This window comes from Tamandua tetradactyla, chromosome 6 (assembly GCF_023851605.1).
Source record: "Tamandua tetradactyla isolate mTamTet1 chromosome 6, mTamTet1.pri, whole genome shotgun sequence".
NCBI lineage: Eukaryota > Metazoa > Chordata > Mammalia > Pilosa > Myrmecophagidae > Tamandua > Tamandua tetradactyla.
The window spans coordinates 174,965,801-174,991,356 of NC_135332.1; the positions used below are offsets into that span (position 1 = coordinate 174,965,801).

At 40.7% G+C, this 25,556-nt stretch overlaps 1 protein-coding gene across 4 annotated transcripts in view; it reads right to left on the reverse strand.

Moving 5' to 3' along the window:
• ADCY8 (adenylate cyclase 8) overlaps positions 1–25,556 on the reverse strand; it is a 241,915-nt gene that overhangs the window by 52,488 nt on the left and 163,871 nt on the right. For 3 of the 4 annotated variants that reach the window (XM_077167672.1, XM_077167676.1, XM_077167673.1), the window contains 2 exons: positions 14,738–14,939; positions 12,615–12,704 (listed from right to left, as the gene is read on the reverse strand). In XM_077167672.1, coding sequence (XP_077023787.1) covers positions 12,615–12,704; positions 14,738–14,939 — 292 coding nt within the window. The remainder of the gene's footprint in view (positions 1–12,614; positions 12,705–14,737; positions 14,940–25,556) is intronic. The other variant, XM_077167674.1, reaches the window with a different exon arrangement.

Here is a 25,556-nt window from a genome sequence, read left to right on the forward strand (position 1 = left end):
GACAGACAGATTATGGTACATAATCAGGAATCTGTATCTACGACTAAGGAAGACAGATAGCCTGAGAACAGCAAGGGGTGAGACTGCCTTTCCCAGAGGGTTCGACAGGAACCAGAGATAGCCCTGAGGCCTCCGAATTGTTTCATCTACACTGCATTTCTCCAATCCAGTTGGAGGCTGCATGTGCACATTTTCCTTTTAATTTTTAGGAGGCGGAAGAATTTTCCACGATGATGACTGAAGAGGGACCTAAGCGACTCCCCCACAACAAGGCACACCAACGGGACATGGCTGCTGCCAGAAGTCTGTGGCCTTCCGAACTCACAGGACAGGGAGAAAAGAAGACAGATCACGTTCAGAAGTCACAGCAACGTCAAAGAAAGCCATTTTAGCTCTTGGTGGGAGCAGCACCATGAAGGAAAAGGACAGAGGCTGCTGGGCTTCTGCCGGAGCTTCTGGGCTGAGGCGCAGCTCCCAGGCCCAAGGCATGAGGGCTTCCTAAATCTGGGTGTCACCACCGGTGCCAAGTGGAGACAACCAGCGTGATGGCTGAGGCAATTTACTGGGTTGTGTTAGCTTAGGAGAAAGAACCATTTCCACATGTTCGGGGCTCTGGTACAGCCTTCCTGGATTCCTGGGTGTCTTTTGTTTTTTTTAATACTAGAGAAAGAGCATGAGTACCACCTACTAGCTTAGAGCTGTCAAAACTGTATTTAAACTCCACAAATAGGCGTGATGCATATATCTGACTTGGGTTGAGGATGTATGGACCATTCTGGATATCATTAGACAAATAAGTTGTCTAATTTGTTGGCATACAGTTGTTCATAATATACTCTTATAGTTCTTTTTATTTCTGTATGGACAGTACTAATGTCTCCCTTTCTCATTTCTGGTTTTATTGATCTGCATCATTTTCTCTTTTTTTCTTTGTCAATCTAGGTAACAGTTTGTCGATTTTATTTATCCTCTCAAAGAATCAACTTTTGATGTTGTTAATCCTCTTTATTGTTTTTTGTTCTCAATTTCATTTATTTCTGCTCTCATCTTTGTGGTTTCTTTCCTTCTGCTTGCTTGGGATTAGTTTGTTGTTTCTTTTTCTAGTTCCTTCAGGTATGCAGATAGGTCTTTGATTTTAGCTCTTTCTTCTTTTTTAATATAGGTGCTTATGGATGAGTCCCTCTCAGCACTGCTTTTGTTGCATCCCACATGTAAAACGATATGTTGTGTTCTTATTTTCTTTCACCTTGAGATATTTACCAATTTTCCTTGCAATTTTTTCTTTGACCCACTGATTGTTTAAGAGGATGTGTTTAACTACCGTATATTTGTGAATTTTCCAGTTCTCTGCTTGTTATTGATTTCCAGCTTTACTCCATTAAGTTCAGAGAAAGTGCTCTGTATAATCTCAATCTTTTAAAATTTCTTGTGCCCTGCTTTATGAGCCAACATATGGCCTGTCCTGGGGAATGATCCATGAGCACTTGAGAAGAATGAATATCCCTGCTGTTTTGGGGTGAAATATTTCTTATTTGTTTGTTAGGTCTAGTTCATTTATCATATGGCTCACATTCTCAGTTTCCTTATTTATCCTCTGTTTAGTTGTTCTATCTATTGATGAGAGTGGTATACTGAAGTCATCGACTATTATTTTAGAGATTTCTATTTCTCCTTTCAGATTTAACAGTGTCTGCCTTATATATTCTTGGGCACTCTGGTTAGGTGCATAAATATTTATGATTGTTAATGCTTCTTGTGGATTGTCCCTTTTATTATTATATAGTGTCCTTCTCTGTCTTTTATGGCAGTTTTACCTTCAAAGTTTATTTTGTCTAATATTGGTGTAGCTACCCCAGCACTTTTCTGGTTACTTCTTCCAACCTTTCACCTTCAACCTATTTATATCCTTGGGTCAAAGGTGAGCCTCTGGTAGAGAGCATATAGATAGGTCAAACTTTTAAATCCATTCTTCCAATATGTGTCTTTTGGTTGGGGAGGCAAATCCACTAATATTCACTATTATTGCAAAGGTAGCATTTTATCCTTTGCCTCTCTTTTCACTCTTGTAGTTATCCTTACCGATAATCTCCACTTCCACACTCCTCTAAGCCTCTCTGTCCTGCCTTTTGCTTTCAGTCTGGAGACCTCTATTATCTCTTACAGGGCTGGTTTCTTGCTGAACTCTTTCAATTTCTGGTTATCTGTGAATATTTTAGATTCCCCCTCATTTTTTAAGGGTCATTTTGCCAGATAAAGAATGCTTGGCTGGCAGTTTTCTCTTTCAGTACCTTGAATTTATTATACTACTGTCTTCTTGTCTTCATGGTTTCTGATGAGAATCAGCTTAATCTTATTACTGTTTCCTATATGTGATGAATCACTTTTCTTTTGATGCTTTTACGGTTCTCTCTTTATCTCTAGCATTTGACATTCTATATTGTCCTCTCTTCTAGTTTGCTGATTCTTTCTTCTGTCTGTTCAAATCTGCAATTGTATCCCTCTAGTGTATATTAAATCTCTTCTATTGTGTCTTCATTTCTATAAGTTCTGTTATTTTCCTATTTACATATTCAAATTCTTCTACATGCTCATCCAGTGGCTTTTTAATATCTTTTATCTCTTTAGCCATATTTTCCTTCATCTCCTTGATTTATGAGATTTGTTTGAATATTTTGATTATTTTTTCCAAATTCTGCATCACCTTCAAAATTTTAATTTATTCTTTTAACTGGGCTTTATCTTCCTGTTTCTTAGAATGGCTTGCAATTATTTGCTGTTGTCTGAGCATCTGATTATCTGAGTTTAGACTGAAGGTCAACATCTCCATCTTGCTAGAGTTTTACTGTTGATTGGCTTCAGTTTGAGGCTTTTCTGTGGCACTTGTTTAACTTTTTCTAGACCTTTAGAATTGCCTGTGTTTGATCAGATTTTTTCAGCTCTTCTTCATCTGATTCTCATCCTGGGCATGGGGTACAATTTTTAAGATCACACTATTTGTGTAATTGTTTCACTCCCAGGTGAAAGCGTCCTTTCTTCATGTCCTTCTTTGGGAATCTTTACCTGTTATGTTTTTTTTGTTGTTGTTTTGTCTCTATAATTATTATTATTTAAATTTTTTTTTTTTACTCTCCTTTCTAGCTGCAACTAGCTGCTTTTTGCCTGGAGGATCAAGTCAGGGAGGGTCACCCTGGAGAGGAATTTCCCAAGTCAGTATTTCCCAGCCAAAAAAGGGCCAGGTCAGCAGGCAAGGACGCTTGCCTGTCATGCCAGAGGACCTGGGTTCGATTCCCGGTGCCTGTAAAAAAAAAAAAAAAAAAAAAAAGGGCCAGGGATCCACCAAGGGGGTTTCCCACCTGAGAAGGTAACCAGAGAAATGAGGGCAAGAGTTCAGGCAAGAGCTAATTTTTATAGTAACCAAGGTGGGGCAGACTAGTTTCAAAGAGCCCTGGGGAGGTCAGGAAAGATGCCAAAAAGACCTTTGGATGATCCCAGAAGTTGCACTTCCCTGGCCTGCCCAGCAGATGGCACAGGTAAGCAAATGCTTTCCTACTGTCCTACAGAGCTCTGCGTCTTTGACTCTCCACTGCCTTTGCCTGTGTTCAGGGTAGTGTTGAAACAATGGCTTGGCCATCCTGGTCCATAGTGGGCCGAAAGAGCAGCTAAAAGCCAGGACCCAGCAATCTAAACTCGCCAATCAAGGTTTGTGATCAGTATTTGACCTTGCCCCTGACTGTTCTTGGGGAAGAGGGCACCCATATTTTTCTCTGTCTGCAGGAGCCAGCTAGGAACTGGACCCCACTTTAAGAGAGCGGCTGGGCACCCACAGTCGCTGCTGAATGATTTACTACAGCTTTTTGCCGCAATGTCTCAGTTGCTTTGCCTGCTTTTCCCTGCATGCCGTACAGTGCTCCCCCGGCCTCTGGGCCCCAGAACAGGTGTTTCACGCAGTTTCCACCTGCCCACTGCTTTTGCAGGAGGACTGCGCACTGAAGTCCCGACGCGTTCTTTCCTGAATGTCCCCCTGGCCATGCATCTTTGATGACTGATCTCAGATCTTTGTAAATTATCTTTAGATTCTAGTTTTGAAATATTCCAAAAATGAAGTCTCTCTGTAATTGATTCCCAAATAGTAATATCCAGCTGGCTCACACATCTTGGTGACTTCTAGGAGTCAAATTATTCTCAAATGATCATTATTTGACATTATGGGGCATATTTTCTAAGCACATGCTGTTAGCTAAGAACAACGAGCAAAAAGGAGATTGGTGGCATTGCTGGAAGAAGAACATGTCCCTCCTAGTAACTACCATGAGAAGGACAACAAGTGCTGCAAACCCTGCAGCCTGGAAGCTGTGGCCCCCTGAGAGAATGACGCAACTCGAAACGCTCACTATTTTGTGAATATTTGCTGAGGCCAGAAGATAGATATTGCTATTCAGTTCAGTTCTGTTCAATGTTTAGGCACAAGTTGTATGCATAATTGTATAGAAACTTTGGGTATATTTTTATTTGTCACTGCCCTATCATCTTTCTTAAACTCAAATCTCTGCAATTCTTAAATTCAAATCTTCATTCTTAAATTCAAATTCAAAATATGGTACTACCAAAAACTTCAAGAAACAGTCAGGGAGAGAGGAAGGAAACTGAGATTTACCGAGCGCTTTACATATGTTATCTTAATTCACCACCCTGACAATCCTAGAGGTAGGTATTATTAATAATTCCATTATATGGATGCAGAAACAGGCTGAGAGAGGTTAGGTGACCTGCCGAAGGCCTCACGGCTAGTAAATGGAAGCGGAAGAAGAGTCCTTGCTCGTTTTACATCAGCACACAGCCTCTGTCATTCAAACCTATTTTGTTTCCCGTGTTCAACTAATGTGCTTAAGGACTTGGAATCTAAGTTTTAAGGAGGTGGTTTTGTTTCTGGATCATATTGCACCATTATGGTTTTTAACCCTTCCTGGCAAAGGCAATTTCAAAAATTGATTTCCATTTGGGGAAAAAAAAGATCACCTTTATAAATGTAGCCATAACATAAAACTGGCTCTGCACTAAAGCAAAATGAGCTTATATAATATATCTTTGGTAGACTAGAATAAGTTCTGAAGTTACATTGGAACTATTTAACACTTATTCTGGTTTCTGAATTATTTGATGGGCCTGTCACTGTGGAAGTGTTAGAAAATCTGATTTTATCCTGAATACCTGCTGGGACTTTTACATTATAGTGAATAATGCTTCCTCTTAAGTCACTCAGGGTTCAGATTCCTACCTGAGAAGGTAACCAGAGAAATGAAGGCAAGAGTTTAGGGAAGAGCTAATTTTAGAGTAACTTTTGGAATTTTAAAAATCAGTTTTATCATTACCAGTTCTCTCTTCTCTTTTAATTGCTTCTCTTCCTCTTTTTGCTCCTTCTTGCCTTTCCCCCTTCTTCCTCTTCTGAGTTTTCCCCTTTCTTCTTTAATCTTCATCATCATAATGATAGCTAATATTAAACAAGCACTTATTATGTACCAGAAACTGTATTAAGTGCTATACATGCATTTTTCTCACTTTACATCCCATTATAAACCTATGAGAAAGGCAACATTTTTCCCTCATGCTTTACTCCCAGCACAAATTTTATCTCCATCCTCAAAGAGGTTAAGTAACTTGCCCAAGGTCACACAGTTATGAGCACCAGGGGTAGGATTCAAAGTAAAAAATTTCAGACTTCAGAAAAGGCTGTATCAGATGCAGAGTTGTATTCCGTTGGATGCCTATTCCACAGCTTGTTCATTTATTTACTTGTCTGTAGACATTTGGGCTGTTTTTAGTTGTTGACTATTACAAATAAAGCTGATAGGAACATTTGTGCACAAATCTATATATAGATGTATATTTCATTTTACTGACTATATCATATGGTAGATGTATATTTAACTTTTTGAGTTAAAAAACACTTTTAACTTTTGCATTCCAAAGTGCACTGTTAAACATCTCCACCAGCAGAGTATGAAGGTTTCAGTTTCCCCAAATCTTCATCAACACTTGGTGTTGTCAGTGCTTTTAATTTCCATCTTATATTTGTGTGTAATGGTATCTCACTGTGGTTTTAATTTGCATTTGAACTAATGATGCTGAGCTCCTTTTCATGTGCTCATTTGCTATCTGTGTATCTTTTTTGATGACCTGTCTATTCAAATCATTTGCTTATTTTTAAACTTGAGGGATTTTTGTGTGTTATTAGGGAATTTTGAGAGTTATTATATATTCTGGATACAAGTCCTTTATGAGATATAAGATCTGAATATATTTTTCCACGACTGTGCTTTTCTTTTCATTCTCATAACAATTCTTCTGAAGAACAGAAGATTAAAAATTTTGATAACATCTAATTTGTGAATTTTTCCCTTGGTGAATAGTACTTTTGGTATAATAACCCAAAAAAAAGCTCGTGCTTTTACCTAAGTGAAGGCACTAATATTTTCTCTGCTTTGTTCTAGAAATTTTTAGTTTTAGGTTTTATAAATAGGCCTATGATCCATTTTTACTTATTTATTTTTGTATATGGTATGAAGTATATATCCACATTTATGTTTTTGCCTATGGACATCCGATTGTTCCAGACTGTTGAAAAGACTTTCTCCAATGAATTGCTTTTGCACCTTTGTCAAAAACCGTATGTATATGGTTCTATTTTTAGATTCTATTTTGGTCCATTAATCTATTTGTCTTTCTTGATTTCAGTACTAGATTGATTACTGTAGATATGTAAGTCTTGAAATGCCATTTATTTCCTTTTCCTGTCTGTTGCATTGACTGTGTTGAATAGAAATGGTGAGAGTGGGCAGTATAGTCTTTTTTCTCGGATCTTAAGGGAAAGCATTCGTTCTTTCACTGCTAAGTATGATGTTAACTGTCGATATTTTTAAGATGTTTTTTCATGAAGATTGAGGAAGTATCCTCAATTTCTAGTTTGGTGAGAGTTCAAATTTTTTTTTTTTTTTATCACAAATGGATATTAGCATTTGCAAAATGCTTTTTTCTGTTTCTATTGAGATTATTGTATTTTTTTTTTTTTTTTTGGGTGCATGTTCTGGGAATCAACCAGATCTCCTGCATGGAAGGCGAGCATTCTACCACTGAACCACCCTCGCACCCTATTGTATGGTTTTTATGTTTTAGTTTAATGATTGCATTTTTTTATTTGGTTAGGTTTAATTTTATAATCTTGCTACTTGTTTTCTGTTATTTATTGAAGTTTTCCATTTTTGGCCTTTTTTTGATTGAATAAATATTTTTTAATGATTTGTTTTTTCTTCCCTATTAGTGCATTCGCTGCAATTCCTTGTTATTTTATCCATTACTTTAGCGTTTCTAACATCTATTTAATTTACCACAGTTGACACTCAAGAGACATTATTCTACTTCACATATAGTATAAAAATTTCAAAACAGGATATTTAAATTCCTGCATTTATACTATTAAACATTTTATTTTTACATAAGTTATGAACTATACAATATTGTTATTGTTTTTATTTAAACAATTATCTTTTAAAGGGATCTAAATAATGGTAAAAAATGTGTATATTTACCCTGTGATTGCCATTTCCATCGCTCTTCATTTGTTTGTGTAGAGCTTGATTTCCATCCGGTGTCACTTTTCTTCTGCTCAAAGGACTCCTTTGACCACTTCTTCTGGTGTTAATCTATTGTTTGTAGATTCTTTCAGCTCCTGTATATCTAAGAAAGTCTATAGTTTGCCTTCATTTTGGAATATATTTTTTCTGGGTCTAAATTCTAGGTTGATATTTATCTTTCAAAACTTTATAGATGTTGCTCCACTTCCAATTTGTTTGCATTGTTCATGATGAGATGTCAGTTGTAATTCTTACTTTTATTTTTTGGTATATGACAGGTTTTCCCTAGCTGCTTTTAAGATTTTGTCTTTATTATTGGCTTTTAAGCAGTTTCATTATGATGTGCATTTTTGTTTTCTTAATGTGTCTTGTGCTTGGGGTTCATTGAGGTTCTCAGACTGATGGATTTATAGTTCTGATCAAACTTGGGACAAACTTTGGTCACTATTTCTTTAAGTAGTGTTTCTCACTCCCCTTTCTTTCTGGGACTCCAATTATACATCTATTATCCCACTTGAGGTTGCTTCACAGTTTACTGATTTGGTTTCATTTTAATTCATTTTTTTTCTCTTTGTATTTCATCTTAGATAGTTTCAATTGCTTAAAAAGTTCACTATTTTTCTTTATTTTGTAAATTCTAATATGTTGTTAATCCTATCCAGAGAACTTTTATCTCACACATCATAGTTTTTAGCTCTAGCTATTCAATTTGTATCTTTAATATATCTTCCATGCCTTTACTTAAGTTTTTGAATCTCTAGCATATCATTATAAATACTGTCTTACTGTCCTTGCTTACTAATTTTAATATATGCAACAGTTCTGAAGTGGTTTCCATTGGTTTATTTCTCCCCTCATTATGAGTCATATCTTCTGCCTTCTTTATATGCCTGGTGAGCTTTGTTTGGATGCCAGCCATTTTGGTTTTACCTTGTTGAGCCCTTGATATTTTATATTTCCATAAATATTCTTGAAATTTGTTCTGGGACACAGTTAAGTTAGTTGGAGATAGTTTGGTGTTTTGGGACCTTATTCTAAGGATATTTTAGGAAGGACAAGAGTCGCATTTAATTTAGGGTTAATAATATCCAGTGCCCTATAGATTATGGTGTTTTTCAGTCTGGTTGGTAGGAATAAACACCATTACCTTGTGTGAGTGTCAAACACTAATTATTTCAGGTGGTTCTTTTCCCAGCCTCTGTTTCCCCACATGCATGACTGGACCCCTTGCAGAGCTCTGGGTTTCTCTCTCTGTGCAGCTCTCCTCTTTCCAGGAGTGTGTTCTGAAAACTGCAGTCTCCTTATTCTTCCTGGAATCTCAGTTCTGTCTTCTCAGAGCAGGAGTCTGTGGGGTTCCTTCTGGATTCCCCATCCTTGAGCCATGATCTGGAAACTGAGACTCTGTCACAAAGCTTAGGCAGTTAGAGGACTCCTTTCACTTGTTCACACCTTTCAGGAAGCGCTGTCCTTCTTTTCCTTATAGCCAGTGTCTTTAAACTGTTGTTTCATATATACTTTTTTGTTTTTCTTTTAGTTTGTTCAAGGGGGAGTATAAGGCCTGTTCCCAATACCCTGTAAGAAGTATAACTTCTTTCTCTTGTAAGAAATATTATTAAGCATGGAATTTGGGCCTTGTCCAATGCTGAGCTCTTTGAGGAATTTCAAAGAGTTATACAGTATTATTATTGCTCCATGAAGCAACTCATAAATTTGAGGGGGTGGAAAGGCACCCCAGCCCCCATGTGAGAAGGAAGGAGGGTGATCTGAAAGGCCTGGACCCACTAAAGAATATATTAATGAAAAGATGGACCTGAAGAGTGGGTAGGACTTGAGCAGGTGTGAAGGAGAGAATGGGCCAGGGTGCAAAGATGCAAAGATACAGATAATCAAACCTCTTTGGAAAAATGGGTCTTAGAAGCCCATTATAAACAGAGCAAGCTCTGACTGCTCTTAAAAACATAGCTAACTGCTTACTCAGATATGCCAAAGTATAATAAAGGGGCTGCTTCTAAAATATGCAGTGTTCTCTCCACGGAGTCTCCTGAGGACCATGTCCAGGTGTATGAGATAAGGGGTCTTATGATGCATGTGATTCGCATACAGTCTGCAAACCTACAAAAAACCCTTTTCCCTCCCCTAGATTACTACTCAAATTATAATTGGAATATGGCTGTCTTTGCTATCGCTTCTCGCATTTTCATTATTTTTAGTAACTTATAAGCTTCCAATTTAGAACTAAATTGTACTTTGCATCATATATTATATAGCCTTTTATGGCTCTATCCCATGATTTACTTTAATAGCAGGTTTTTCACTGGGTATTGTTTCTCATTGGGTGAGGTGGAAAGGTCAAGTACACAGATGAGGAAACTGAGGCTCAGATAGTTGAGACTATTTTCTTGGAGACACACACCTGTAAGGGATGGGCATCAGGATTAAGCCTTTCAGAATGTCTGATTCTTCCTAGTTTGGCAGACGATTCTCTAGAGATCTCTAGCACACCCAGATATATCAGAAAGGCAAATGGAAGCCAAATTAGGTAGTGGTAGAAGCTGGTAATGGAAAGGGTCCAGATCCTATCTTAGGCCATTAAGCTCCCTGCACCTGAGGGGATGACAGGAGACAGCAAACTTTGACTGTGAAGAGCCAGATAGTAAATATTTTTGACTATGTGCTCATGTCACATCTGTCCAAATACTCAGTTCTGCTCTTGCAGCATACGAACAGCCATAGTCACTTTGTAAAAAATGAGCATGGATGTGTTCTAATAAACAGCTGGTAGCTAGACGGATTTGGCCTGTGGCCATAGTTTTCTGACCTTTGGGCAAGGTGACCCTTTGGTTGTCAGAGAAAAACAGCAAAGCTTCTATCCATATTTATTTTATCTCACTTTTAACACTTTTACTTTTGAGTATGCTTTATAGTGCACATGATATATCAGCATGGTGGTGTAGCTACACTACATATAGATAAACGTATATTTTGGTGATGCTCACTCAAATCCTTTCTTTTTTTTTTTACCAGAAATAATAAAAAATACTAAAAAATAGCTCACATTTTTTGAGTAGATACTTTGTGCCAGGCATTACTCTAAATACTTTACTCTAATTAACTCAATGAATCCTCACAATCACCCAATGAAGAAAGCACTATTTTTATCTTCATTTTATAGATAAGGAAACTGAGGCATAGAGATAAAGCTGTGTGATAAAAAATGTTTATCCACCACTTTCTTAGTATTGGCAAATCCATAAGAACTGTGGTTCTGAGTTTGGAAATTTAAGTTTGGGTTCAAGGTTATACTGTATTGATTTAGAATGAAGTGGAGGCATACATTAATCTTTCATAAACATCTACTTCATGTCACACAGCATGTTAAAAAACTAAACATTTGCTACCTTGTAAAGGAAAGGACCAGGAGGATACAATGGTACTTAATTCCACAATAACCATGTAAAGAAGGTATTATTTTTTTCTACTTTACAGATGAGGAAACTGAGGTTCAGAGAGATTAAGAACCAATTTGAGTCCCACAGCTAACAAGTAAGGGAGCTCAGTGAGGATTAAACCACCTTTGCCTAAATATCAGATTCTTGGCCTACTTAACTATCTCTTGGAACAATGTCACTCTGAGCCAGGGAGTTCTCAGGGGGCTGGTGTCCCATACAGTCCACTCAGTCAGGGCTTCCCTCTTTGGGAGAGGGTGGGAGAAGGTCCCAGAATGCACAGCCTGCTCTGCTTGGTCCCAGAAAGAAGTCTGCTTTTCCCTAAAAGTCCAGTTCCTCCTCTAGAGAATGGGCCTGGATTCAGAAGCGTGTGCTCGAGAATAAGGCAGATGTGGCTTGAATGGCAGTACCAGCCTTTATAGATGGATGAAACAGGAAGGAAGAAAAGGAAGCAGGCAGCAGGGGCACAGAGCAAGTTATTCAAGCTCTCCCAGCCTTAGTCTCATTATCTATAAGATGGAGGTAATAATGTCCTCTACATCCTCAACCTTGAGAACTTAGTGAAATTATATGTAGCAAATAGGGGCTCTAGAGCTGGAGGTGAGGGAGGTGAGGTTGTTATCCTATTCAGAATGTTTCTCAGACCAGTTCTGGGGCCTAGATGATTCTAGGAATGACTGCACAGAGTCTCTTGGAGATTGTAGTGTCTACTCAGGAGACTCTTGGAGATTGTAGAGTCCACCCAGGACCTGCAGGGAAGGGGCCATCCCGCCTCTGATGGGACCTCCCAGCCATCCTTCTTTCTGACCAGAACTTCCAATACCAACATGTGAAAGCCCTGGGCCATGGCTAATAGAGCCTTGGGCCATCTTTACCTTCCCCATAAGGCTGAACCCGAGTTCCAGGGTCAGACCACTAGCTCTGTAGGCAAGAGAGGGTCACATATACATTATTTTGCTGGTGCTGGGTATTCTATCTGGTCTGGATGCCTCCTGACCTTATGGAGCTCTGGGCATTCTCTACACCACTTAGATTTAAGTTCAGCTGTGGTCTTCTGCTTTGTGACTTATTAGCTAGCTTGCTTGCTCCCTTCCATCCTTCCTCTTTCCTTCCTTTTTTAGTGCAGCAAATACTGCTGGAGCAGTGACTGTGCCTGCCAGACACAAGCGATGATGGCACATCCTGCTACAAGTAGGAGAAATGGGTAGAAAAGACGGAGCGGAGGAAGAGACAAAGGGAAACAGGAAGGTGGAGAGAGGGAAGGTGAAAAAAGAAGAGGAAGAGGAGGCAGAAGCGTGAGAGAAAGGGCAAAAGGGTGGAATTGGAAAGAGAGACACAAGGGAGAAAGAGGAAAAGGAAAAGCAGAAGAGATAAAGGGGAGGCGGAAAGGTAGAAAAGGGCAGGAAGAAGAAGAAAGGAAGGAAGACGAGGCAGAAGAAGGGAAACGTGACTCTTCCTAAGGCCCTGCGGCCAGTCCTGTCAGTCTGGAGTTGGTGGAGATACTATGCCCAGGTCTCAAGGGGAGCTTGTACATAAATACCTCTGGGTAGGAGCAGATATCTGTAAACCCAGCTGAGGAATTGAAAGTCAGGTTCTTCAAGGGTATCGACTTGTCAAAATCACACCACAGCTGCGGATTAAAAAAAAAAATACACACACACAACAAAAAACAAAACAAAACAAAAAAACACACAGGAACAACAAAGTCAGTGTGAGTGCTGGAAACGGGTGGCGTGCAATGAGCGCTGAGTGCCAGCGGACGCCCGGGGCAGAGCCCGGCCCAGGAGGGCGCACGAGTGCATGAGGGTAGGGCCCGCCCGGAGCGTCCTACTTTAATCCAAAGGCATCACTCGCCTAGAAGATGTTTTTGCAAGCCAGTCATGAAACCAGGGTAAGAATTCTGTGCTGGCCACATCCCTTGGGTCATTGGAGCGTGCTTGTGGGGCTCAGAAGAGAGAGCCAGATGGCAGGAGAAAAGGTCTGGGGAGGGCTCACAGCCCGCCTTCCGATGAGGAGCTGACGGGATTCCAGGGATCTGAGGGGCCATATTTTCCAGACAGATTCTTAACACTGGGGAGGGGGCATCTCCTAGGTCAGAAATTGCTGCTAGGGATTTTGTGATGCACGGAAAATAATAGCTACCATTGGTCAAATGCCTCCTTTGTGCCAGACACTTTATTAAAAAAAAAAAAAAGAAACCTCTCAAATACCTTATGATGTAGCTACTATTTTTATCCCCATTTTACAGACAGAGAATATGAAACTCTGAGAAGTAAAGTAACTTGTCCAGGGTCACTGAGCTGGCCCGTGGTGGAGCTGAGATTTGAACCCTGGTCCATCTGACTCCAAAGCCTGTTGTCTTCCCACCCCCACTGCTGTGACAAAGTTGGCTCCAGGGGAGCCCTGACCTAGGATCGTTGGGCTTATTCCCAAATTCTGGACCTCAGAAATAAATGAAGGGTCGTCAAGCCTTGAGAACCTGGCTCCGGTTACACCGGCTGTGATCAGCAGTCCTGTGTGCTTCTGCTTCAATTGTATTTTCAACCCAGAAAAATATCTGTTAGATGATGCATACCATTAGATTATGATTTTTACAAAGACAACCACAGAATCGGATCAAAATAGACTTTAAATCATTATTGGGCCAATTTGGACAGTGAATTTGATGCTGTCTCAGCCTCCAGGTCACAGCATGACATTGCAGGAGTCCACAGACTGGGTCCCTAAACCCTCGGGGACTCTCCCTCAGCCTCAAGACAGGGTCGCAACTAGCCTCTGTCAATGTGCCAGGTCCAAGATCAAAACCAGGAAGTGGATAAATCACTCCCCAAATCTAGCTCCCTGAGTCATGGACAACACAGACTATTTGTATATACACAGCTACCAAAGTGCATTCCAGAGAGAAAATGAAATCATTAAAACATGAATCACCAAATTAAAGACAGTGATAAATATCATGGTGGTTGGAATTTTATCTGAGTTCAATGTGTCACATCAAATCTGGACCCTTAGAAAATCACAGGCAAGATGTTCAACCTTCCTGAAATGCAGTTTCCTCATCCATTGAAAGGGGACAGTAATACCTACCTGTGGCATGTGGTAGGTGCTTAATAAACGCCAAATATTTTATTTCCATTCCCCCTGCTTCCACTCCCAGAGAAACGATTCAGCATATTAGAGTGAATATGGGTCATGGAGTCAGACAGACCTTATTTGCAAGTTATTTCATGTCTCTGAGCCTCAGTTTCTTCAGCCATAAAGTGGGGATAATGAGACTTACCTCACGGGGTTTATGTGAGGATTAAATAGGACAACTAGAGAAAGCTTCCCCTTCAGTGCATGGCACACAGCAGGTAGGTAGGTAGTAAGGGGTAACTCTTATTTATGATTATAACTGGTTGGCCCTGACAGTTCAGAAGTTTAAGGGCTTTTGGAGCTCCTTTTGGAGTGAATACCCTTCCCCTTGAAGAAAAAATTTGCCAACAAATACACAGTTCTGACAACAGCCACAACTTTGTTCTCTGTCCCTAAGCTTGGGGCTAGACCAGGCACACACGCCAACTGGAACCAAGAAAGGGCAATGCAAGGGACTGCCGGCTCTACAGACTCTTAATTCTTGACTGCACACTGGACACCAGAGCTTGGTGGCCTTGGTATGCTTACGATATTGAGGATGGCGCCCAGGAAGTTAATCAAGATGGATGCAAAGATGATGACGTTCCGGGCCAAATAGGTCTCATTAATCCAACAGCAGGTTTTCCGAAGGAGGATGGGCAAGCATTTATAATCCTCTGCTGTGGTGATGAGGACCAGGGCCGAGTGCAGCATGATCAGAATGGAAAACTGGACAGCCATGGGCATCACCCTGCAGAGAGTCACAGAATGTTGGTTAACATGACATCAGTCGTCTGTCCCCACTCGCTGAGTAATGCTGGCAATCGCACCCATGTCTCCCCATCCCCTTGCATCTAATAATTCCTCCCACATTCGATTTGTTCAAGAAAAGAGCTATTTCCAGGAGTCATTTTAAAAACATATATCCATTCCTAGAGTATTCTCTCTACTGAGAAATTTTGCAATGAATGCCAAATATTTGACTTAATTTATTGTTTCTGTCCAATTTGTCCTCTTTTATCATTCACCTTTCTCACTAGGCAACTGCTGCCAAGGCAACACGCCATGGGAATTTTATCTCAATACTCTGGCTGTATGGGGACAGGGGCACCTGCTCTTTCTCCTCCGAGGTGGATTTTATGAAACTCTCCCTCTCTGTCTATTCTGATGGCAAGAAAGGGATTAGGCACCAGTTCTAAGTTGTTCAGTTTGGTTAGTAATTACCATGGCTTGCATGGAGTATCCTATGTGTCAGGTATGCTGCATGACTCAGTATGCAATTTGAGACACAGAGAAGGAGGACTCATCCTTGTCTAAGGTTTCAACATTGCTTCCAAGTTCACACCTTAAGCTTCAAGCTATTATACTAAACGATGCCCCATGGTAGCCTCTGTCTTTTAGATCCTTCTACTAGGGGTCAACTGTTTCTTGCAACTCTGTGTATCCAAAGTTCTACCTCTGGAGGAATATTTAAATGATTCCTCTCCTCCTCAACAAGTGTGTTGATGATCAAGTGTGTTGCTTCTCTTTGGGAATCCATCTCTAAATCTCTCCTCTCCGTAGAGCTACTCATGCTGTACACTGGTGTCTGTAATTTCTCCACCTCTGTTTTAAAATAGCTGCAGGTTAAAGGGTGATGCAATGGGTGGGATATTTTACATATACTTCTTCCTCCATAAATTGAAGTTAGTTCATAAATATGAACCAGTGGTTGATGCTCAATAAGAATGAATTCAGTGAATGAAGCTGGCCCAATGTCCTCTTCTGGCACTATCTCTTACTATCCTCCTAGCTGGGTTTCCTATTTATTATTAACAGCATTAGTGTAAATAAGGTATTAAGCTCTGACTACATGCTAGGCACTCTTCTCAGTACTTTATAGAGAATATCTCACATCCATTCCTCAAAACAAACCTAGGAGGTCTTTGGATCTCCTTTTCTTTTTTTTAGGAGTGAGTATTTGAGATTCAGAGAAGCGACTTCTGTGTGATCATTCAGTTGGTAACTGTCTTCTCTGCTGCATCATTCTGCTGTTCTGATTACTTTGGTCAGTGATATATGTCCCATACTGTGTTGATCTTTTCTACCTCTGTGGTTTCATTATGATTGCCATTCATTCAAAATACTTTCTTTCTCGGCACGGTGCTAGGGAGGCAAAGATACATCATCTCTCACTTGTAGGAGATTTTAATCTACAGGGAAAGATGAACACTCAGTGATGAATGATGATATCACATGGCATGAGTTATGAAGGGTTATGAAAACCATCATTTGGAAAATAGAAAAGGGAGTCCAAGGTGGATGAACAAAAGAAACGACATTTGGGTTAGGTCTTGGAGGTTGAAGAGAATGTGTTTAAGGAAAGAAGAGTAGGGAGTGTGAGCAAAGGATCAGAAGAATGAGAATGAACTGTGTGCTCAGAGTTTTTCCATTGTCTGGGCAGTGGGCTATGGGACTGGAAACTAAGGGGCTTGATAAATGCTGTTTCAGGGAGATCTAGCCTATAGCATGCACTGATACTTAAGATACTTAATTGAAGAAGGAGATGATCAGATTTGTGCATTTGAAAGACATGTGGTGGGAGGTGGAGGGTGGAGTTAAGAGGAGAGAAAGCATTTAGGAGATTTAAATAGTTGAAGCAGTGAGTTAACAGGGGAACAACTGAAGGAAACCCAGTTGTAGTTGGGAGGGAGGGAGAAGATGTGGAGGAACTCTTATAAGTGCTTTATTTGTATGTAAGAGGCATTTGAGAGAAGGAGTCAGAAGACGACACTAAGGCTTTTGCTGCCTTAACTAGGTAAGCACAGAAAGAGAAGCTATTCTGTACAGTGGATGAAGCTGATGAAACTGATTTTGGGCATGTTGAGTTTTTGATGCTCGTGGATCACCCAGTTGGAGTTGTGTGGACAGAGAGACTGAGGGGAACTGTAGGTGGGGGATATAAGGTTTAAAGTCATCAATGAATAGGTGGTATCTGAAGTCCTGAGGAGGGAGAAACTAACCAGGGGAAAGGGTAAGAGAAAGATGAAACTGTGGGGCATGCTCATGGACTGGAAGAAGAGAAGGCACCAAAGGCAATTTAGGAAACATGGTCAGATAATGAGGAGATCAGGAGTTTATGGCATAGTGATAGGCACTGGGTAAAAGGTTTTCAAAGAGGGAGGAATCAAGAATGCCAAATACCTCTGCTTGGTCAAGGAGCACGAAGCTAGAAAATGATTCCTGTAGCCCCAGCTATCCTGATTGGAAGTTTTATTTGTTTGTTTTTAACTTCTTGCACAGTTGTGATTTAGTGGCTCACCTTGACAGGAAATCTCTGTGGGAGTTCTAGATACGAACAGAAGGTCTGTGTGGCAATGGGCTCCCTGAGGATTGTGGGCAGATGGGAAACTTCCCTAGAAACAGGCTGGAAAAACATTCCCTGACAACACACCATGAAGGAGAATGCAGGTGGACTGCTTTGTCAGGCCGTCCCGTGAAGGAAGGGCCCGATTCCATGGCTGATGTGTCTCAATAACACGAGGCAACCACTGAGAAAAACGGATGCTTTGTTTCAAAGAAGCAACCCAGGGAAGGAAAAAGGCTTTGCAATATCATCTGTGGCCACCACTGGCAGCCAGATAAAGCTGACGGGCCTCACTCAGCATGGTGCGTAAGGCCTCGAATAGCTGCCCTTGGATCTCTTTCCAGACTTTTCTCTCACTCTTCTACCTTCCTGTCTACAGGGGCTGGGTGATCCTAACTCCAGGCAGCTGGGTGTACGCCTTCCCCTTCTGTGCTTGCACAGTGCTGGTCCTTCTCTAGTCTCGTGGAAGGTCCTGTTCATCCTCTAAGGTTCAGCTTTCCTTCTCATTCTTCCATTACATCTGGAAGAGGGTTGAGCACAAAGAACATCCTCAATAAATATTCACCAGCTTATGCTTTTTGTGGGGAAGGAGATTCTGTTCCCTACTCATAGAGAAGAGGACTCCTACTCATGTGCCCAGCTCTTCTCTCGACCCCTTTGCTATGTTCTCCCCAAGGGAGAAAGAAGGGTTGACCTAAATGGCCCGAGTCTATCTGTGATGTTCAGTGGACCCCCTTCTTCTTGGAGGATAGGGCAGCTTTTAAGGGTCAGTGTCTATGTCAAGTTCAGATTCTTGTCTCCTCCTCCTCCGAGATCCACTTGGATGGTAGGGAAGCCGGAGCCTGGATCTGCCCTGTGGGAGGAGCTCTCTTCTCTTTGGCTAGGCCATCTTCTCCTTTAAGCCAGGATGCCCAGGTTTACCCAACCCTGGCACATATTTGGTGCCTTCTCAGGTCTGCCTCCCTCATTCTCTGGCACTGAGAGGTGTGCTTTATTGGTCTCTTAAGAATCACAGTGGTAAGATTGTACATTGCAGTATGGTGTCTGGGTGTAGGTACAGATCAAGGAGATTCAGGATGATCTCTTGATTTTAGTCTCTTGACTTTAGCTCATTCTGTATTGCAGATTTTTCCATAGTTTGGGCGTAGGCTAATCAGGCATTTGGTGGAAACTCATAAAGTTTATGCTTTCTTTCTCATGTAGCTTTTGTGCTTTTGCCTATGTTTTGCTGTGGTGTTGCCGCAGTAGACTGCAGGGCTGTGTGGGAGGATTTGCCAACAGAACCTGCCCAAGCCCCCGACACCATCTTAAATGTGGGCTTGCTGAAACGAGGTCAAGGGCTGTCAAGGGTAGGCAGTGTGGTCCAGTGGTGACAGCAAAACCTCTGCCGCTAGACAGAGCTGGGTGTGAACTGCAGCTCCTAATCAGAACCGGCAGGGTGGGCAAGTATCACACTCTTCTGATGATCGCTTTCTAATCTATAAAACCAGGCTCTTTAAGCCTACCTCTTAAAGGAAGTTCTGAGGTTAAGTAAAGAGATTATACGTATAAGGCTTAGCTCATAAGAACTCAAAGTAACACAACTTCTATTTCTTGATTCATGGTGAAACTCAGATAATCAGAGGCATTTTAAAGAGCTGCAGCAAGAGTATGGTCACAAGACAGGCTTTCTAAGCAAGACCCTGGCACTGAGTATAAAATTCCTCTGGAAATCTCTGCAGCAGCTCCTCAGCGTTCATTTATTTCTGTACACCCAAACATTATAACATCAGATTGTGATTTTTAGAGCTACTCAGGCCAGGGCTTCTGCGTTTACTTTTGCATTGTTTGGTGTACCTAAGAGGTAAGAAAACCTTTCATTTTGAAATCGAATCTCAAAAAGAATGACAAGGGATTTGCAAACAGCTCTATCCAAACCCTTTCTAGACATTAAGTCCTAATTACTCTCTGCAGTAGGTCTTTAAAGCAGGCTTTGGGTTGATACCATGATTTGACATTTTCTGGAAAGGCTGGGATCAGTGGGAATGAGCAGCTTGTGACGCAATAGGCAACACAAACTCAGACCACACTGAAAGATGATATTTGTATGACACTTTGGAATCTGCAAAGAGGCTATGAGTCCAGCAGTACCCTGAGAGGTTGGCATTCTTAGTCTCTGCAAAGATGAAAATACTGTGACTCAGAAAGGGGATGGCAACCAAAACTTACCCAAAATGGGTACGTCTCATTTAATTGTTCCAGCAACTCTGGGAAAGAGGCTTTGTTAATCTCATTTTACAGAAGAGGAAGCTGAGGCTTCAGAGAGGTTATAAAACTTGACCCGAGATGTACAGCTAGTAAGATGCACAGAAGGGACTATAGTCCAGGGTCTTTCTCTCTCTCCCCCATCCTCCCTCCGTTCTCTTCCCTTCCCTTACTTCCTCTCTTCTTCTTTTCCTTTCTCCCACTCCTCTCCTCTCCTCTCGTCTTCAGCCCTCCCCTCCCCTTATCTTCCCTCCCCTCCTTTTCTTCCTCTCCAAGCCTCTCTTTTTCTCATCACCATGCATGCAGACTTACATATATTATTCTAGAATTCAAAAATGTATTTTCTGGTCTTTTCTGAGTTTACTCTTCTGGGAAGGGAGCATCTGTGTGCATTTGGAAATTACAAGAAAGAGCTGGGCAGGCACTGTGTTTCTTTGTCAGGGTCAATTAATTTTTCTTTGGGGCTGGGAATTACCTGTGCTCATATGGACAGAGACTGGTTCATCTGCTAAAAAAATCCATGACAGAAAAAAATGTGAGTGAAAGGCATCTACCATCTGTGTAGTTGCAAGGCATCAGTCAGAAACAAAATGGGTTGGAGGGGAAATTAGTGCACAATAAAGAAAGCTTTTGCTGTGTCTGGGGCCAAAGAGCCCCTCAATTCCCATATCAGATGGATTGTATGGTCAGAGTTCAGCTTTGAAGTTTTGTTCATTTTTCAGATTTTTCCCTTAACAAGTGAGTTTGGGGGTGCTGCTGTGTTATCAGCTTCTGCTTGAACCCCTGAATCAGAGAACCTACCCAACCAGCTATTGGGCAAGGACCCAAGCCACTTCTCCGCGTACCCAGGGATTGGGGAACCTGCGACTGGCTCACCTCTCACGGTCAAGCGCTGAGCAGAGAAGCTGCCCAGGCCAGCGGTAAAATGCAACAGTGGCTTCCGATGGGGGACAGGGACTCTCAGTGGCACCCCAGTCACCTCCTTCCCACTCAGACCCCACGTCCAATCAGTCACGGGATCCTGTTAAGTGATGTCTTACATTTATGTGCCCCCACCGCCACTACCCTGTCCCTCTCAGTTCTTGCCTACATTTTTTTTCAAACTTTTTTTATTAACTAAAAAAAAAATTAACAAACAAAACATTAAGATATCATTCCATTCTACATATACAATCAGTAATTCTTAATATCATCACATAGTTGCATATTCATCATTTCTTAGAACATTTGCATCGATTTAGAAAAAGAAATAAAAAGACAACAGAAAAAGAAATAAAATGATAATAGAGAAAAAAAGATTATACATACCATACCCCTTACCCCTCACTTTCATTTACCACTAGCATTTCAAACTAAATTTATTTGAACATTTGTTCCCCCCATTATTTATTTTTATTCCATGTGTTCTACTCTTCTGTTGATATAGTAGCTAAAAGGAGCATCAGACACAAGGTTTTCACATTCACAGAGTCTCATTGTGAAAGCTATATCATTGTTCAATCATCATCAAGAAACATGGCTACTGGAACACAGCTCTACATTTTCAGGCAGTTCCCTCCAGCCTCTCCACTACATCTTGAACAACAAAGTGATATCTACTTAATGCATAAGAATAACCTCCAGGATAACCTCTCGACTCTGTTTGGAATCTCTCAGCCATTGACACTTAGTCTCATTTCACTCTTCCCCCTTTGGTTGAGAAGGTTCTCTCAATCCCTTGATGTTAATTCTCAGCTCATTCTAGGGTTTTTCTCAGTTCCTTGATGCTGACTCTCAGCTCATTCCAGGATCTCTGTCCCACGTTACCAGGAAGGTCCACACCCCTGGGAGTCATGTCCCATGCAGAGAGGGGGAGGGTGGTGAGACTGCTCGTCATGTTTTTTTCCTACATTTTTGCAATTACCTCCTAATTGGTCTTCCCAACTCCAGACCTAATTCTCTCCTATCAATTATCCACAGCCAGTGTGATCACACTTCTAGACACAAATCGGATCACATCCCTTCTTTGATAAACATGCATCAATACGGTCTACTCTGTCAACCTGTTTCAATTCCTTGAAAGCCTTACAAAACTCTCCTCTCTTAGCCTTACAAAACTCTCCTCTCTTAGCCTTACAAAACTCTCACCACTGGAACACTCCATTTCTGGCTCTTCCTCCTACTTCTTCTCAGTCCTCCCCGGTGACCTGGCTAGCTCCTTCAAGACACTGTTTAGATACCACTGTCTGCTCCTCTGAGAAGTCCACCCTGTTCCCTTTGCCCTGTCCCCATCCCATCACACCTTATCTGTTCCCTATCATAGTAGTCATTGCACTGTCTTATACTTAATTAATTGTCTTTTATCCCCACTAGTTTGTAAGTTCCATGAGGAACCATGACTGTACATCTCTAGTGTCCAGCATGGATGGCACGTAGAACGTGCTCGAAAATGTTTGCTGAGAAGGTCAACATGCTGTGCACTCCAGAGTCAAGAGGAAGCATGCACCAGATCTGGTCTCACCCTTCTTGGCTCCCACGTCCCTGGTGGCAGCAGCGAAGAGGAAAGTCCAGGGAATTTGGATGAACCTGGCGAGACCCTAACAACATTGATGGCTCACTCGCCTTTACCCAGGACCCTAATCTCTATACGGCTCTTGGGTAGTCAGGAAACCCATTCTTTTCTGACACTCCCTGGTATCCTTCCCTGATGTAGTATTGCCATTGCATAGGCATCTACATCCATAGCCTAGAAACAGCTATACATACAGCATAATTCATTAGATACTTATATATATTTTAATTATTTCTTTATCTCCTTCCATCAGATTAATAGGTCAAAGAGGGCAGGGATTTTTTGTCTCTTGGTTCATTGATGTCTTCCCAGTATCTAGAGCAGTTCTGACATATAAAAGGGACCAAACAGCAATTTGGGAAAGGCTTTCCCAGCTCACTTTTGGCAGAGGTACATAAGACTTTCTTCTCTCTGTGTGTCTGAGCCTTTCCCTCTCTCATTTTTAAATACAAACACCTTTTCATTGTAAAATGAAGCATGGGTACAGGGAACCACATAAAAATATAGCTTAATTAATAAGGTGACCATCTTTGTAACCACCACCCAGTCATGGACTCGCACTGTGCAGGGCCCTCTGAAAGTCCCTCTACTACCTCATCCCAATCCCAGTCCCTCCTCTATCCCCATTAGCCACCTTCCATTTCTTTAGAGTTCTATTATTTAGTCTTAGATGCTATAGTTTAATCTCTTTCATTTTGATCAAATTTGATTTGTCCTTTAAGACTTTTCTTAAATCTATAGGGTTCCTTTTGATCTTTTATTTCCCTTGCCATTTGTTTACTGAAGACTCTGGGCCCTGTGTTCTATAGTATTTCTCACAGTATGGATTTTACTGATGCATATTCATTCAACATCTTCTGCTCTCTATATTTTCTGCAAATTGGCAGCTGGATCCAAAGGCCTAACCAGACCCAGTTTGGTCCCTTTGGTAAGTTGGCAGGTGGTGTTGTGATCTTCCATCATGAAATATGTGTCTGGGTGTTCTTCTTTTGTGTGATAACAGCATCCTTTGATGCTCATTAGTGGTTGCAAAATGGTGAATTTTAATTTCATTATTTCTCTAATATTTATTACCACAATTACTTTGATGATACTTCCCTCTTCTGCTACTTAGTAATCCACTGGTATAGTTCATACAGAAAAGGCAAAAAAAACAAAAAACAAAAACTCCCTTCCCATCTAAATTTTTTTTTTATTTTTACCAGTTTCCGAGATAATCAATCAGTTCCTGATCATCCACCAAAGTTTACCAACTTTAAAGAATATTATTATAAATGCATGAATTTAAATGTACTTGCTTGGCTTTGATGGAACATTTTCACAATTATCCACACTGAAGATAAATTATGCTATCTTTGGACGGAGGGGGCTTCTTCTACGTGGTTTCTGAGTCCCTTGGAAGAATCCCCATCGTGCTTGATGTTTGATGGCTTCCTTGCTTTCTGGTATAAGATGTTTCAGGCCCATGTTGTATTTCCCGCTCCAGTCTTAGAATCAGTCATTTTCTGAGGCTGATTCTTTGCCTCTTTTATGGGGAGATGGGACTTCAAGACCACAGTCTGTCCCCCAGGTATGCTCATTGTTTCATGGTTGGACATTCTTTCTCTATAGATCCCTCCAATACAGAACATCACATTGCAGTTAGCACTCACATCTCCTTAGGTTCCTCTTGTAGCATTTTCTCAGACTTTCCTTCTTTTTAATGATCTTGAGATTTTTGAGGGGTTCTGGTCAGGTATTTTATAGATTGTTCCTCAACTGTGATTTGTCTGGTGTTTTTCCCATGATGAGACTTTTTCTGATGATTAGGTTGCTGGTTTTTGGGAAGAAGGCCATGGGGGTAAACTGGCATTCTGATAACATCGTATAAAGGGTATGCCCTATCAACGTGACTCCTCACGGTCGATATTAAAGTCAATCACCAGACCAAAACAGCTTTCTCCACTGTGAAGCTGCTCTTTTTCTCTCTCCTTTCCATGCCATGCTTTTTGGAAGGAAGTCAGTATACTCAGTCCATACTTAAGGAATGGAGAGATATGCCTCCTCTCCTTGAGGGTAGAGTATCTACATACATGATCTGGAATTCTTCTGCATGGGAAATTTGTCCATTGTCTCCCATTTATTTATTTATTCTGTAATTTATTTGTATCAGTGCGAACTCCATGTATATTTGTTTTAAATATTGAATTATAATCCAATACTACCTTGTTTATTCTGTTGCTCAAATTTTCTAGTTTTGGCCATTGGGAGCTCTTTCAATTGGTTTCTGTATTTCTTTAACATGTCCCGGTTATTGTTTTTTGTTTCTTTGTTTGTTTTGAGTACTTCCTTACTTTTTGACTCTATAAGATGCTCCAGGTTCATCTTATCTATTCCCCGCTCCAGTTCTGGAATCAGCTTCTTCTCCTAAGAACCTTTTATTGGATGATACTATTATAACCTGACAACCAGGTGCTAGCTATGCTTATTGCTGCAGGATGTCATTGCTTCTGGACTTTAATCTGACAGATCAAGAAAATATATGTATATATACTAACCCATTTATGCATCCATATCTATAAATGCTCCATATCTATAAATCTTTCTATAAACATTTCATCAGTTCATCCAGATGTTTTCAATTCTAATTCATTGCCATGTGAATCATCTAGACTTATCTACCTGTAACCTTCCTCTCCATCAGTGAGAAACCTGGCTCCCACTATCTGCCGTTCATTTACTTACTTACTCAGTTCTGGTATGTGTATATAGTGCTAACCTATACCCCTGTGGGAAACTACTTTATCAACTAGAGTACAGTGTTTCTGTGCAGTTCCACTCATTTCCAAAGCTACTTAAGTCACCATCTTTTCCTCCCATCTCCTTTAGTAAGATTGTTTCACGCATTTTCAATACAAATAGAACCTTTTGACACAGTTTGATTTTATCATGGGATCTCTTGATCCACTAAATAAGATTTTTAAAAATTGTATATATTGAGGTAAATTCTTTGTGCTATGAAATTCTACAGATTTTGTTAAATGTAAATTTTCATGTATCCACCATTACTGTATCACACTATATATTTTTACCCCCCCAAATTCTCCTGTGCTTCACTTATTCAGCCCTTCCCCCCTTCCTAAACCTCTAGCTATTTACTGTTTACTGTTGATCTATTTACTGTTTCTATAGTTTTGTCCTTTCCACAATGCCTAATATATAGAATCGAACAATCTTTTGTAATCTTT